The sequence below is a fragment of the Hordeum vulgare genome, chromosome 2H (assembly GCF_904849725.1).
Source record: "Hordeum vulgare subsp. vulgare chromosome 2H, MorexV3_pseudomolecules_assembly, whole genome shotgun sequence".
Taxonomy (NCBI): domain Eukaryota; kingdom Viridiplantae; phylum Streptophyta; class Magnoliopsida; order Poales; family Poaceae; genus Hordeum; species Hordeum vulgare.
The window spans coordinates 12,642,188-12,655,249 of NC_058519.1; the positions used below are offsets into that span (position 1 = coordinate 12,642,188).

General features: G+C 46.3%; 1 protein-coding gene and 1 pseudogene across 1 annotated transcript; both read right to left on the minus strand.

Moving 5' to 3' along the window:
• Positions 1 to 402: 402 nt before the first annotated feature.
• LOC123424946 lies at positions 403 to 4,448 on the minus strand (annotated as a pseudogene).
• A 3,287-nt stretch (positions 4,449 to 7,735) lies between these two features.
• LOC123424947 lies at positions 7,736 to 11,478 on the minus strand. The gene is made up of 5 exons (XM_045108628.1): positions 11,470 to 11,478; positions 9,117 to 11,388; positions 8,942 to 9,013; positions 8,327 to 8,840; positions 7,736 to 8,216 (listed from the first exon to the last, which is right to left on the minus strand). Exons 1-5 carry the CDS (start codon positions 11,476 to 11,478, stop codon positions 8,213 to 8,215), a joined length of 2,871 nt encoding a protein of 956 aa, XP_044964563.1. The 3' UTR covers positions 7,736 to 8,212.
• Positions 11,479 to 13,062: the final 1,584 nt, after the last annotated feature.

Below are 13,062 nucleotides of genomic sequence, written 5' to 3' on the forward strand. Positions count from 1 at the left end.
TCTTGCCGCCTCCTCCGCTCACAGCCTCCTCTCCTCTTGCCGCCTCTGCTGAAATCTTTCATTTGTGTTGCTATATGCTAAAATCTGAACAATGTTTTGTGACACGCTATTTTGCAAAATAGCGCGCTCTATTTCGTTCATAACGTTTTTTTGAAGGCTGCGCTATTTCAAATAGCGCGTTATTTTTTTCCCTTGGTCCCAGACCCATTGCCCACCTAGAACCGCAGACCCAACCTAATCTCGTCCTTGATGCCCTAGATAGATTTGCAAAACTACGACCCAGTCGAGTGCGAGCAGGTCAAGAGAGGTCTACCCGCAAGTACTTGGCCTTAATCAGCTGTAGCCACAAACCCGCATCTCGCTGTAGGATCCGCCACACCGAACGAAGCATAATGACAACGTTCATTCGGCGAGACACAGGGATGCCCAAGCCTCCTCGGTCCTTCGGCAGAAGATATCGGCCCGCTTCACCATGTTGTATTTGGGAGGCGAGCGGCTGACCGACCAAAAGTCAAGGACGAGCGACGGCTGTATCGTGTTGACGTCCTCCAAGATGGCGGCCACGTCGCCGTGGTGTCGGCAGGTGCGGTGGCCCAAGTAGGTGAGCACGTAGAGGGGAGGGTCGTGGCCCTCGGATTGTTGGACCTGCCTCCTGGCCGGGCAGGGGGCAGCCACCGGCGTCCAGCGTGTAGGCGCACCACATGAAGCCGTCGTCCCAGTTCCTTTTCCTCTCTACCCTCGCCGCCTCTCCGTTGCTCGCGCCCGTCCTGAAAAAAAAAGTCGTGGGTTGGCTGGTTGCTCGAGGTGTACACACAACGTCATGTACTTGTAGTAGTACTGCTCAGTTTGCCGGATTACCTTCTCTTGGGCCTGGTTGTCTGAGTGGCTGCGCCGCCGTGGGTGGCCGACGTGCGCTTATTCCGGCCAGCTGGTTTGCCGTTAAGGGCGACGAGAGCGCGGTCGCAGCAGCATACGATCTGGGCGGTGAGCTCCCGGATCCCCGCGTGGTCCTGGACCTGGAGCAGGGCCTCGAGGGCGGCGGCGGACTTGCGTCCCTGCTCGGGCCGGAGTGGCTAGCGCGGCCATGTCCTCTCTGCTCGATCTCCAAATGAACTGCTTTATAGTACAACTATGTGGGTGTGTTTCGTTTGTCTGAAGCTAGGTAATAGATGAATAATGCTAGTATCTGGGGGTGGAGAAGGTTCCCTAATATACAGGACAGGAGATCTAAGAATAGATTGTGGTGGACATGTAATAAGTTGCCAGCTAGATAGTGATCGAGGGTCGACGAATGCACATCACATCCTAAATAAAAGACCTTTCAGAAATTTCATTGTGGACTACATATGAAGCAAAATGAATGAACCTACACTCTAAAATATGTCTATATACATCCATATACAGTTTATACTAAAATCCCTAAAAGGTTTTATATTTTAAAACGGATGAAGTATTAAGTATTACTCCTTTCATTTTACATAATATAGTGCATCCTCGATTTTTGAGTTTTAAGTTTGATCATAAATTTAATCAACTCATGGGTGACTGCGGCGGGAGAAAAAATTATACCATCAAAAACTTCATTCGAATACGAATTCAATGATATAATTTTTGTTGTCGCAGTAATCGGTTTCGTTTATTAAATTTATGATCAAACTTAAATCTGAAAGAGTGTGTACGCACTACATTGAGAAACAGGGAGAGTATTAACAAAACAGAATCGATTAATTGATGGCGCACGTGACATTTTGTTTCATTTACCCATGCAGATCCCGCTTGGAGTTGCATGGACCGATGATTGCTGATGCTATACATACATAAATTTACATGGGTTTTATAAAGAGGTGGATTTTGATTGGAGATTAAGGGAAATGAGAGCCCCACCCCCTTAAAAATCAGGGAAGGAGTGGTTAGTTAGAATGAAAGAATCCTAGTCAACGTGTAACCTTATATAACTCTTTATATGTCTAACATTTTTGTTGATGCATGCATGTTAGCGCGTTAATTATAACGTGCGTTGTTTAGCTAGCTGGTGAATTATTGGCCAAAGTCTTCGAGGACTGATCACGCTCCATGCATATATGCATGCGTTACTGGGCAAACCTCTTTTGACCCGAGAGGGTATGTACGGGAGTTCTTTCACACCAAAGCTATGAGTATTATTGTTGTATTTGTATGGTGTTCCTCCGTATCTCATGTTTAAGTTAACTCAAGGTTCCTACCTTTGTCAGGAAAGGATGCATGGGTATCCTTGAAAAAAAAAGGAAAAGGATGCATGTACGGTAACAATTTTTTTTTACTTATGCACCCGGATGTTGCTTCAGTGTCGTAACTGCAGGTGCCTTTGGGTCTTTGGCATGCGGGTCCTACACTGAGGTATAGTTCGATGCACTCATTCACTCCTCTCTTTCTCTCAAAGTCCACCACTTTTATTTTATTGATAAATTACACGATTCATATGTCTTGAACCAAAATCACGTATGTGAGATAATTTATATATTAGATCTTCTGGCGTAAAGACCTTTGGAACAAGATCAATATTTGATATATTTCAGCCACGCTTAATTTTAAACATTTCAGTTAACATATTTCACTCAATATATTTTTTATGAAATTGCTGATTTTGTGTTTGAAACTGACATTTGTGATGAGTGAAATTCGTTTTAATATATCAATTATTCAAAATTTCACAGCGAAATAAAATGCAAGACTTTTCCTTGTAGAACAGAGAATGCATGCAGAATAAGCTTGTTTATTTATATACTCCTTCCATTCTTAAATATAAGTCTTTTAAAAAAATTAAAAATACACACACACACACAGATATATATATATATTTATATATATAAATATTTTAAAGTATAGATTCATTCATTTTGCGTTGTATGTAGTCCTTTATTGAAATGTTTAAAAGGATTTATATTTAGAAACGGATGGAGTACGTGAAACGAGCTCACGTATGTATTCGCATGCATGGCTTGTATTCGCAACTCTACTCACCGTACACATTGCACAGCAAATGAGCTTGTGTATTTGTATACGTGATCAGAGCTCACGAATCTGAAAGCAAGGCAGCAATGGGTGATTCCTCCCTGTTGCATACATTTGCCGCTAAGAAAAGCATTTTGGCATACACTATGACTATGGTGCAAGTTGCATGCAGGGGACTTGTGTTATTAGGTAATAATGTAGTGTGTGTACGTACTGGCCGATCGAACGTATACTCCATCGGCAGTTGGCACGTTCCTTTCAGCCGTCATGCATGCTGGCCATTGCTTGCACATGCATGCAGCCCAAGATAATGGCTAGTGGTGATGGTATTAAATAGTTAAGCTTGTCTATCCATCCATCATTCAGATCAGGAGTTTACCAAAACCCCACTAGGCGCTAATTAAACATGGCCAGTTAGCAGCTTGGCATTAGAGAGACATCTGATGGTCCTAATAGCATGGGCGGATCTACCAGTCCTAAATATATATATATAGTGGTTTCGACTAAAATTAATATGCTCAATTCGGTTTTGCGTTCCGTTGGCTTCGACAAATGTAGTACGGGTATTTATTTATTTTTGCATATGTAAATTGAGTATCTAGCGATTGGCGTAGAGATGTAACATATCCATGTCGTACGTAAATTGAGCACCAAGCGCAGATGCATGACGTACGTGATGGTCTAAGATATAAAGGCAGCAAAACTGCAACATGCATGTACCGATGATCTGTAGGCTAGTCCTCCTTCCTTCCGTAAGAAACAAGAAAATGCCTATTTTAAAGAGGAAAAAACCAGGAGCCTAATCTAGGAGAGATGACATAAAATAAAAATGGTTGTAAATGTCCGTTCAGAAGAAGAAAAAAAGAAATCTAAAGTGTTTTGCGTGGAAAATAGTGCCAAAATTTGTAGCATGTCTATGCCTTCCAAATGTTCCAGGCAGCAACCACAGTTTAAGCTTCGCCGAAGAAAAAGGCATATTGAAAGTCCTCCTGGCCTGGCCTGCCTTAGAGAGTGGTCGTCTTCTCCAAAGAATTGGAGTGAGTAATTATGGTGAATGAAGATTAAAGGATATAACTTTATCGAAAAAAAAAAGATTAAAGAATAGAAGCCAGGCAAATAAAGGCTTGAGTTTTGCTGGTAATTTTGTCTGGCAAAGTTCTTTGCTAGACCGAGCTACACGGTACCCAATATTATGCTGGCCGTCTACGGGCGTTGAGATCTGTGCATCAAGTGACCACGTCTTGACTTCAACAACGTCATTAGTCAGAGTTGACTGGTAAAATCTGACGTCACATCTATATGCAAAAGCTCTCTCTCACTTCCTGACAAGGCTAGCTCTCTCACTCTTTCACTTTCTCATTTGTTTTCACTGCATGTGAAAGGGAGCAGCCGAGCAGGTATGTGCGTCCCGTGCTTCCTGTAGATGTCAGGTCCCTGCTGCACACTCGAGGGTGCATGGGGTCCTCTCCCTCCCAGGTCGCCCCCGGCGGCGACCGGGGATCCCAGATCCGCCGCCCAGCCACCTCCCCTTCCTCTTCTGCCTCCCCCGCCACCGCCCCGGGGCTCGGTTGGGCAAAGCCTGACCGGAGCAGCCGGCGGCGGGGCCCTCGCGTTCTTATCGTGGTCAGGGTCGGGACGGAGTGGCCCCTCCGTCTTAGGTGCGGCGCGGGCGCGGGGCGTCGCGGTGCGCTCGGGCCTGGGGCTTTCGGCTCCGATGCTCTTCGGCCGGCACAGCGGGTGATGGGCGCGAGGGAGTTGCTGTGGCGGCGTTTTCGACATGGTGTGGAGGACGGCGGTGTGTGTGAGGCGGCTGCGGCTGAGCGCGGGCCGGCGCTGCCCGGCGCGCCTTGGTGGAGAGCTTCTACCTACGTGCGTCGCCGGCACGAGAAGGTCGTGGGCCCTTTGGGCGCGGGGCCGCTGTGGGCAGCCGGGGCAGATTTGACCTCTGTCGTCTTGATGCTGGACGAGGCGGCCTCTGGCGCCTTTGGAGCGGGTGCAGGAGGGCGCGGGCGCGTGGGATCCTCGCGGCGGGCGGTGCCCTGGCTTGGTGCGGCCGGATCTGACAGGCCGTTGACGGTTGGATCTGGCGCCCTGGCGGCTGGGGCTGAAGGTGGTTTCGGCCAGCGGTTTGCTTTCAGCGGTTGCGAGGTGGCTCCACACCGGGCTTGCGGTCCGCGGTGGCGTGGTCTTGGAACGGCCTCCGGGCTGCAATGGCACTGCGCCATCGGTGGTGCTCCGGCGAGTTTTATGAGGTGCAGCAGGTGGCGTCTGCTGCTCTGGTTTGGTGGTGGTGTGTCGAAGACGTTGTCCTCGACATAGTTGTTCGGCTCCTCGACGAAAGTCATGCTTAACTTCGGTCTGAGCAGATGGCGAATGATGTCCTTGGGTATGATTTTTCCTTGTTGGAGGCACCATATCGAGGGGTCCGAGAGCTCTCCTGGCTCCATGTTCTTGTCTCCCGGTGAAAACTGTATGCAATGGTGGCGCCCGTGGTGTCATTACTTCGTTGGAAGCATTGCTTTGGAGCAAAATCTGATGATGGGGTACTTTGTTGGTGGTGATGCGGTGGTCTTTTGAACCAGGCAACGTTTGGAAGTGTGTGGAGTCTTTGGTGGTGCTTTCGTTTGGAGCAGGCTGCTTTGGTCGATGAGGAGAGCAACATGAGCATCCTTCACATGCAATTGCATCGGGCGAGCTATGTCGGCTTGGCTCGGGAGATTGGTGGGGCATAGGTTTTTGCTCTTTCGGACCTATCGTTCCTCTCCGATGTTCTTGAAGTCTGCGGATATGCTCGCGGCTGCCCGGTATGATACGACGGTTGTCGGTGTGCACTCTCGTAGCAGCGAAGGCGCTCGAGTGCCCGACCGGGTGTGTTGTGGGGTTTCGCCTTCCGGCGCCTTGTATGTCTTGTGATGCTCTAGGTCTAGTCTAGTTAGACGTTGTTATGGTTTTTGTCCGGTTTTCCGCAATAAACTGAGCAGTCCAGTTTTTATAATACCTTCTTCTTATCAATGAATTTGACAGCTCTCCTGCCGACATTTAAAAAAAAAGATGTCAAGTCCCGAGTCTACCTCACTGCTGCTGCAGTCTACATGTGAGAGAGAGAATGCTGCTGCAGTCTACATGTGAGAGAGACAAAGAGTGAGGAAGTACCCCGCAATTAGAGACAAAAAAGCATGGACTATTTAGATAGAGATAAGAACAATTTCAACATGTTGATTCAAACAGACCGCCATTTCGTCTATTTTTTTTGTTTGTTCGGGTCTGTCGTTCGTCATGTTTTAGATATGGGTCGGCAACGCGTCCAACGTGCCGATACATTTCATGTCCATAATTAAACATTTAAAAAAAAGCCCGCGGCCGATCATGCCAGCGGTCATGTCTCATGCCGACACCATGCCAGCGCCGGCATACAATGCCGACTTAAAAAAAAATTACACCTCAGTTTCATGCTGGCGCACTCGCCAGCCGGCCGACACACATGCCAGCACACAAAAAGGATGGGACTTGAGTTCGACCACGCCATCGCGGTCTTCGTGGTCATGCCAGCACACCTGCCGGCATCCAAAAAAGATGGCGCTCGCTGTCATAGATCACTCGTTGTTGAAGTTGAGCATGTCGGCCTGCATCTTCTCGAACCACAGCCCCTTGTTGAGCGAGGAACGCCATGGCCGGAGACTGCTCGCCGGAACGGAGGAAAAAAGAAAAAAAATGAGCTACAGTAGGATACAGTTTTCTTTACGGGGTCCGCTCTATCCGATGCAATTTTGCACCGTAAAAACGGTTTACAGTGCCCCTTATACGCATTTTTAATAATCGACTTTTACAGAGTCTGCTAGAGATGCTCTAATACCATGGCCAAAATTTACCAGTCCTAAATAGCGGTTTCTACTGAAATTAATGGAGAAAAATCCATATTTCAACCCTTAACTAACCACGTGGTTTGATTTTCAACCGTGAACTCCAAAACCAATCGGATTCGACCCTCAACTTATCACATGGTCCAGATTACAATCCCTGCCTCGTTTTCGGGCTGGTCAAGCGGTTTTGACCTAGTCAAAGCTGACTGGACAGACCCCGTCGAGAAGCGGGTGTCAGGCGTCGTGCGGTGAGACCGTTGCACCGGAGGAACGGGAGGGGGCGCGGCGGCGGCCGGGGTCGTGGGGAACAAGTCCCTGGTGAGACTGGGAGGCTGAGGCGCGAAGCCATGGTGAATAAAGATTAAAGGATAGAACTTTATCAAAAAAAAAAGATTAAAGAATAGAAGCCAGGCAAATAAAGGTTCGAGTTTTGCTGGGCATTTTGTCTTGAACGTTGGGCGAAGTTGCCACTGTAGATTTCAGATGCACTCCGTACCCATATGGAGAGCTGATCGGTGCCCCTACTTATCTGCATCTGTTGCGGAAATTGTCAGAATTCGTCGAAATGTCACAAAGGCACACGTGTGTGGTTGTCTCTCGAGGTGCTGCGGACAAGCTAGTTGACCAACTTTTTCTGTCATTTCACTTCAGTGGCAAGTCTTGCTAAATTCAGAGTTGACTAATCCACATCTGCTATAACCAATATGAACTAGGATAAATCAGTTAAAAGCAGGTTGTTTATTATCTACTTTAATCCAAGTCTAAATCTAGGTACTAGTAAAAAGGAACAATTTGCAACAACAACAAGACAAGAAGAAATTGGTGCAAATTCTACAAGCTTATATGATCAGCTCTGAACAAAACATAGAAAGCTGCAGTTTATACGCACAAATCACCATTTGTAGATCAATCGAAGGAATTGCTTAGCATTACAATAATCAGTCTGTAGCTGACAAATCACACACCACAACACACAATTGAAGACCAAGGGCAAATCGGCAGCATGAGCAGGCAGGTCGCTCATGCAACACAGGCTGAATGCCCTCTCTTTTTTATTTCTCCATTGCTCAGAGCTAGCACTACGTACCATGCATCATCTACCAACTAGGTGATGCATACTTCCTCTAGCAATGATTTGCAAACCTAACCAAACCAAACCAAATCAAATCAAATCAAACTGAACAGGAAGATGCACCGCCACACCAAGGCGAGGCAGATTCTGATTTCACACGGGCCAATCAAGCAGCATCAAGTAAGCAGGCAGCAACACACACACACACACAAACATGCACTTGAGAGAAAGCTTCAGCCGAGCACGTAGAACCAATAGCCTGTAGCGATCGACCCATGGAAAGAATTGCTCACCTACAGTACAAGATAATAATTTGTTGATGAGAAGATTGATTCCCTACACAAGTTGGCCACCCACTAAGCAAGTTATTGGTGAGATGACAGAAGTCCAATATATATGTTACCTGAGCACTGTGCCTCTTGGCAGGTCGGCCTTCTTGTAGTACCGCGAGTGGCTCAGCTCGTAGAGCGAAGGATCGTGCTTTATCTCCGCCCAAGATTGGTCCGAATAGCAGCCCTTCCGTTCGTCCGAATAGCAGCCCAGCCAGTTCAGCCACTCCAAATTGTCCCACCACTCCTTCTCGCAGTCCACCTTGGGCCTCTTGGAGGTGTCGCCGCTGACAGCTGGTAGGATCCTGAGGCTCCAGCAGCCCCTGATCTTGACGGTCTCCAGTTTGGGTGCAAACATCCGGCTCCCACAGATGTGATGCAACATGGGCAGCTCGTATAGGTGGATCCTTCTTAGGTTAGCAAAGTATACAATTTGCTGATTCTCTTGGCGCTTGGGTTCCAAAGGGAAGATTTCCTTCAGATCACTGCAACACACGATCTCCAGGGTCTCCAGGCTAGGCAAAGGGGAGATGTAGTGGTTCATACTCGCAGGCAAGGGAAGCACATGTCTGAGCCTGGGGCAGCAGTCTATGTGCAAGAATACTAGATGTCTATAGGACGCTGAGAAAAAGGACGTCCCTCTATATTTTAGTTCGGGAGTAGCAAAGACAGAGCATAGATTGGGGCACCTCTCAACACGGCACCATTCAAGGCAGTTCCAGTCTGAATCTGGTGGGCATGGAATGCAAGTGGTGGACGAGCTATCATGTACATACAACATCCGTGCGTTATCACACATCAAAACAGGGGCTAAAGCAACACCAATGCTAATCCTTTGAGTGTTGCGTTGTCGCTGTAACGAACCTCTCTCCATCTTCTCTTCATCTTGCATGTGAAAGTACCAATCTTGTGGACTTGGAATGGGAATAGGTGGGCAAGCCCACATCCAGCTGATCACACCTTCGATTGCACCGACAAGTTGCGGGTGCTCCTGAAAGACATCTCTTGCATATAAGTATTGAGCAACCTGTTGCTGGCTCCCCATGCCTTGAGAAACATCACGGCCACCGGCAGCAGCTCCACATGTAGCTGTAGGAGATGAATCAATCTCCATGTATACAGAGTGTTTCACAATATGTCGCTCAAAGGGCACAAGCGAACGCATGAGCCTTGGATCCACAACACATATGTAAAAATTAAACTGAAAAGATGCAGCTTGACCGATGCCTTGTGGTTGAGCCCCAAAAGTAAGGATAGATGGCGATCCTGCAGCAGTAGTAGCCTCCTGGGTCTTCTCTTCCCAATTGTTTTGGTTAGGTGATGCAGATTGGACGGTGCTGATGTGCAACTTCTGCAAAACCCATGTCCCTTTATCTTTCGGTGGCCATAATATTGCACGGAGCTTTCCGCAGCTCATTAGGATGATACGCTTGAGGATTGGAGCTTCCACTTCTCTAAGATCGAGGGTTTTCACTGCCGTGCCCGAGAGGTCCAGCTCCTCCAGGCTCCCCAAATTACCTCTGAGAAGTATATTCTTCAATAGAGAACTACCCCGGAAGGAGATGCTAAATATCTTGGCAACAGTTGCAGCTTTGTTGATGAAGGTAAATGACTTGAGACACGGAGGCAGCACGTCGTTGATGAAGCTAGATGTGGTGAGGCTGTTTGAAGTGAACACATTGGGAAATTGTGCTTGAATAGTTGTGTCTTTCTTCTCTGTAGGGACCGGATCTGCTGTTACTCGAAGTATGACAAGGCTTGGTCTACCGCCACACAAATCGCTTATGCTCCCATGCTTGACTCCCTCCACATTCAGCTCCCTGAGTTCAACCATCACTCTCTTCATCTTTTCAGATAGCAGCCAATACCAGTTTGTATACCTCAGATCCAGCACCCATAGCTTCTGGAAACATGGCATGTTTTCACTGTGGCTTGGATGCTCATGATCGTGTGTGATATTTTTGCAATGGTCCAGATGGAGCAATCTTAGTTGGCTGCAACAGAGGAAGGGAGGAGATGCAAAACTGAAGATGCAATGAGACAAGTGTAGCACACGTAGCTTGCTGCTTTGTGAATATTGGAACATGCGAACTGGCAATATTGATGTTGTATTTGTTGGTGGTTCATCTTCAGAAAGGAAGAAGGATGTCACCTGAGGAGGCAGCACACGAGTGTAATCCTTTAGCAGTTGTTCGTGGGTGGTGAAATTCCAGCGGTTAACAAGAAAATCATCCGACACCTGTAGCACAGAAGCTGTGTCCTCGTTATAGGGGAAATTCCAATATGAGCTCATGTTTCTCTCAAGAGAATTTCCAATCTCCCATGCTGATGCATTGTCTTGGTCCTGTATAATACCATCGCAGACCCAATAGTTTGGTGCATGTGTCTTCAAGTCCATAGCAATCAGTGTCCTGTATATGAGGCACTCCATGACTATCTTGTGGCTCATATCATCGGGCTGAACAATCCCCGCGCACTTTGCAACCTCCAAAGCGTCTTCATGCAGCAGATCTCGCACTAGATCTAAAAGTTCTGGAAGTTCAACATTATTAGGAGAAGCAGATAAGAGAATATCTGACTGACTCTTCATCTTTCCCTTTTCCCCATCTTCTAGTATGAGATAGGCACAATACCGAAACCTCACATGCCAGGTCCACAACACCTTGTTACCCAAAAGTGATATTACTGGGACACCACACTCATACAAATCAATGTAGCTCCTGCTCCCGTTGTGAAAAATCAGCACAAATTTACTGCTGAGAAGCTTTCTGCATATTTCCCTGCTGATTTCTGCTATCACCCCTCTGGACCCTTCCTCTATCCCATTGAAATCGTCTTCCTGGTCGCAACGCTCAAAGATGGCCATCACAGACTGTGGAAGCTCCAGCTCCTCCCCTACTGCCTTTTGCAGTGCCCTCATGTTTTTCCACACGGAACAATCCACATGGATAACCTTGGCAAACTTGTTCAGTGTTGCCAATGATTTCAGGCGTTGGGCTACCAGATTGAGAAGGGCGGATGCTCCAAAACCTCCCCAGCCCTTGAAGTAGATCATATTTCCTTTGCTTGCATCCTCCAAAACACCAATTATCTCTTCTGCTGCAGAGTCGATGTTTTTTGCCTCGAGCTTTATCTTCTGCAGTGTTCAACAACAATAGCACCAAATGAGGCTCGCCATTTTTTGCTTTATTTATGTAACTCCTTTATTTCAAACTACAAGGCGCATCATAATTCATAAGTTCATAACTAAGAAAATCGGTAAATCATTAAGACATAACTCATATGCGAGTGAGGATAACTACTTAATCACTAGTAAAGTTTGTAAATACTTAATTGCCTTTGTATTCTTAACTATACCACTCCTGAAAATCCGAGTTGAGCTCACTAGCTAAAGGAACGAAGTAGGTCACATATCTGCAGCATTAATCACTGAAGATAAAGGTGAGTGATGGATTACCTCTGGAGGCATGACGAACTAAACCTATCTTATTCTTTGGAAATGATCTAATTCTCGCTTGGCGACAAGGCCAGCGGCTCCATGTCAAACGATGTGCATGCAGCAAATTCCTTCCTTTCCTACACATTTGAACAAGTTAAAATCATTCCTCAATCCCCATTAAGAATGACTCTTACAAATTTGGACAAAGAATTAACTAATCTGTAGATATATATGTAGGCAAATGATCCGGGTTGGTACCTTGATTAATTGCAGCGCTGGCAGAAGCCTAGATAGATCGAAGAGGTGGACAAGGAAACTGGAAGTAGCTTGGCTTGCTCGTACAGGAAACGGGGTTAGCAGGCATTCCTTGCTTCTGCTTTGCGCGCTTTTTCTTTGTGCTTTGTCTCTCTAAATAAAAGCTGTGAATTCCTTGCTCCACACACACCACATCCATCATCATATTCTTTGCTTATACTGTGCTTAAAGATGCACAGGGATTTAAAGGTAAAGCTGAAAATAGAATATTACTTTGTTGCCTGTCATCCCGTCGACAGTTAACCAAGTTCTGTACGTATCAGGCTATCTCCCGTCAGCCTTAAGTAACAGAAAATGCCGTTTTGAGTACTGAGACTACCTATATGCAACATTAATCTAATTAACCAGGAGCACTTTCTATTTTTGTATACTTGTACATCATTTTCATGCCAAAAACTGCATTTTGGACCACATGGTTTTACCACAGCGCTGTAACTTGCACTGCAGATTTTTGTAAAACAAAAACATCAAACCGGACCAGGTACATGAGTTTGATGCCAAGACAAAGTGGACTGACAGGAAAAAGTTTTATGCAAGATGCAGATGTTTTGATGGAAGTGTCAAGCCTTGCAAGTGGTACATATCTGCTAGACGCCAACCTGATGGAAGTACCATTAGGGTCAACAAATCCCACACCAACATACTTGTATTACAAGTTCACAGAGAGTATCAACCATGACATCACAGGTTTGGATTGCAGAAAAGATCACTCCTATTTTAGCCAAGAAACCAAATACTACTGCAAAGAAACTTAAAGTAGACTTGGAAAAGCAGTACCCAATTAAGGTGAAGTATAACACAGTGTGGAAGGCAAAACAAAGGGCAATGAAAGAATTATATGGTGACTGGGCAAATACATTTAGGATGCTTTATAATTTCAAAGCAGAGGTGGAGAAGAGGTCACCTGACAGTGTTGTGAAGATAGATACTGAGGTAACAGAGGAAGGAAGAGTCCTTTTCTCAAAGTTTTTTATGGCTTTAAAGCCTTGCATCGATGGCTTCAAGGCAGGTTGTCGTCCATATTTGAGCATAGACTCATCGTTTTTGACCGGCAAG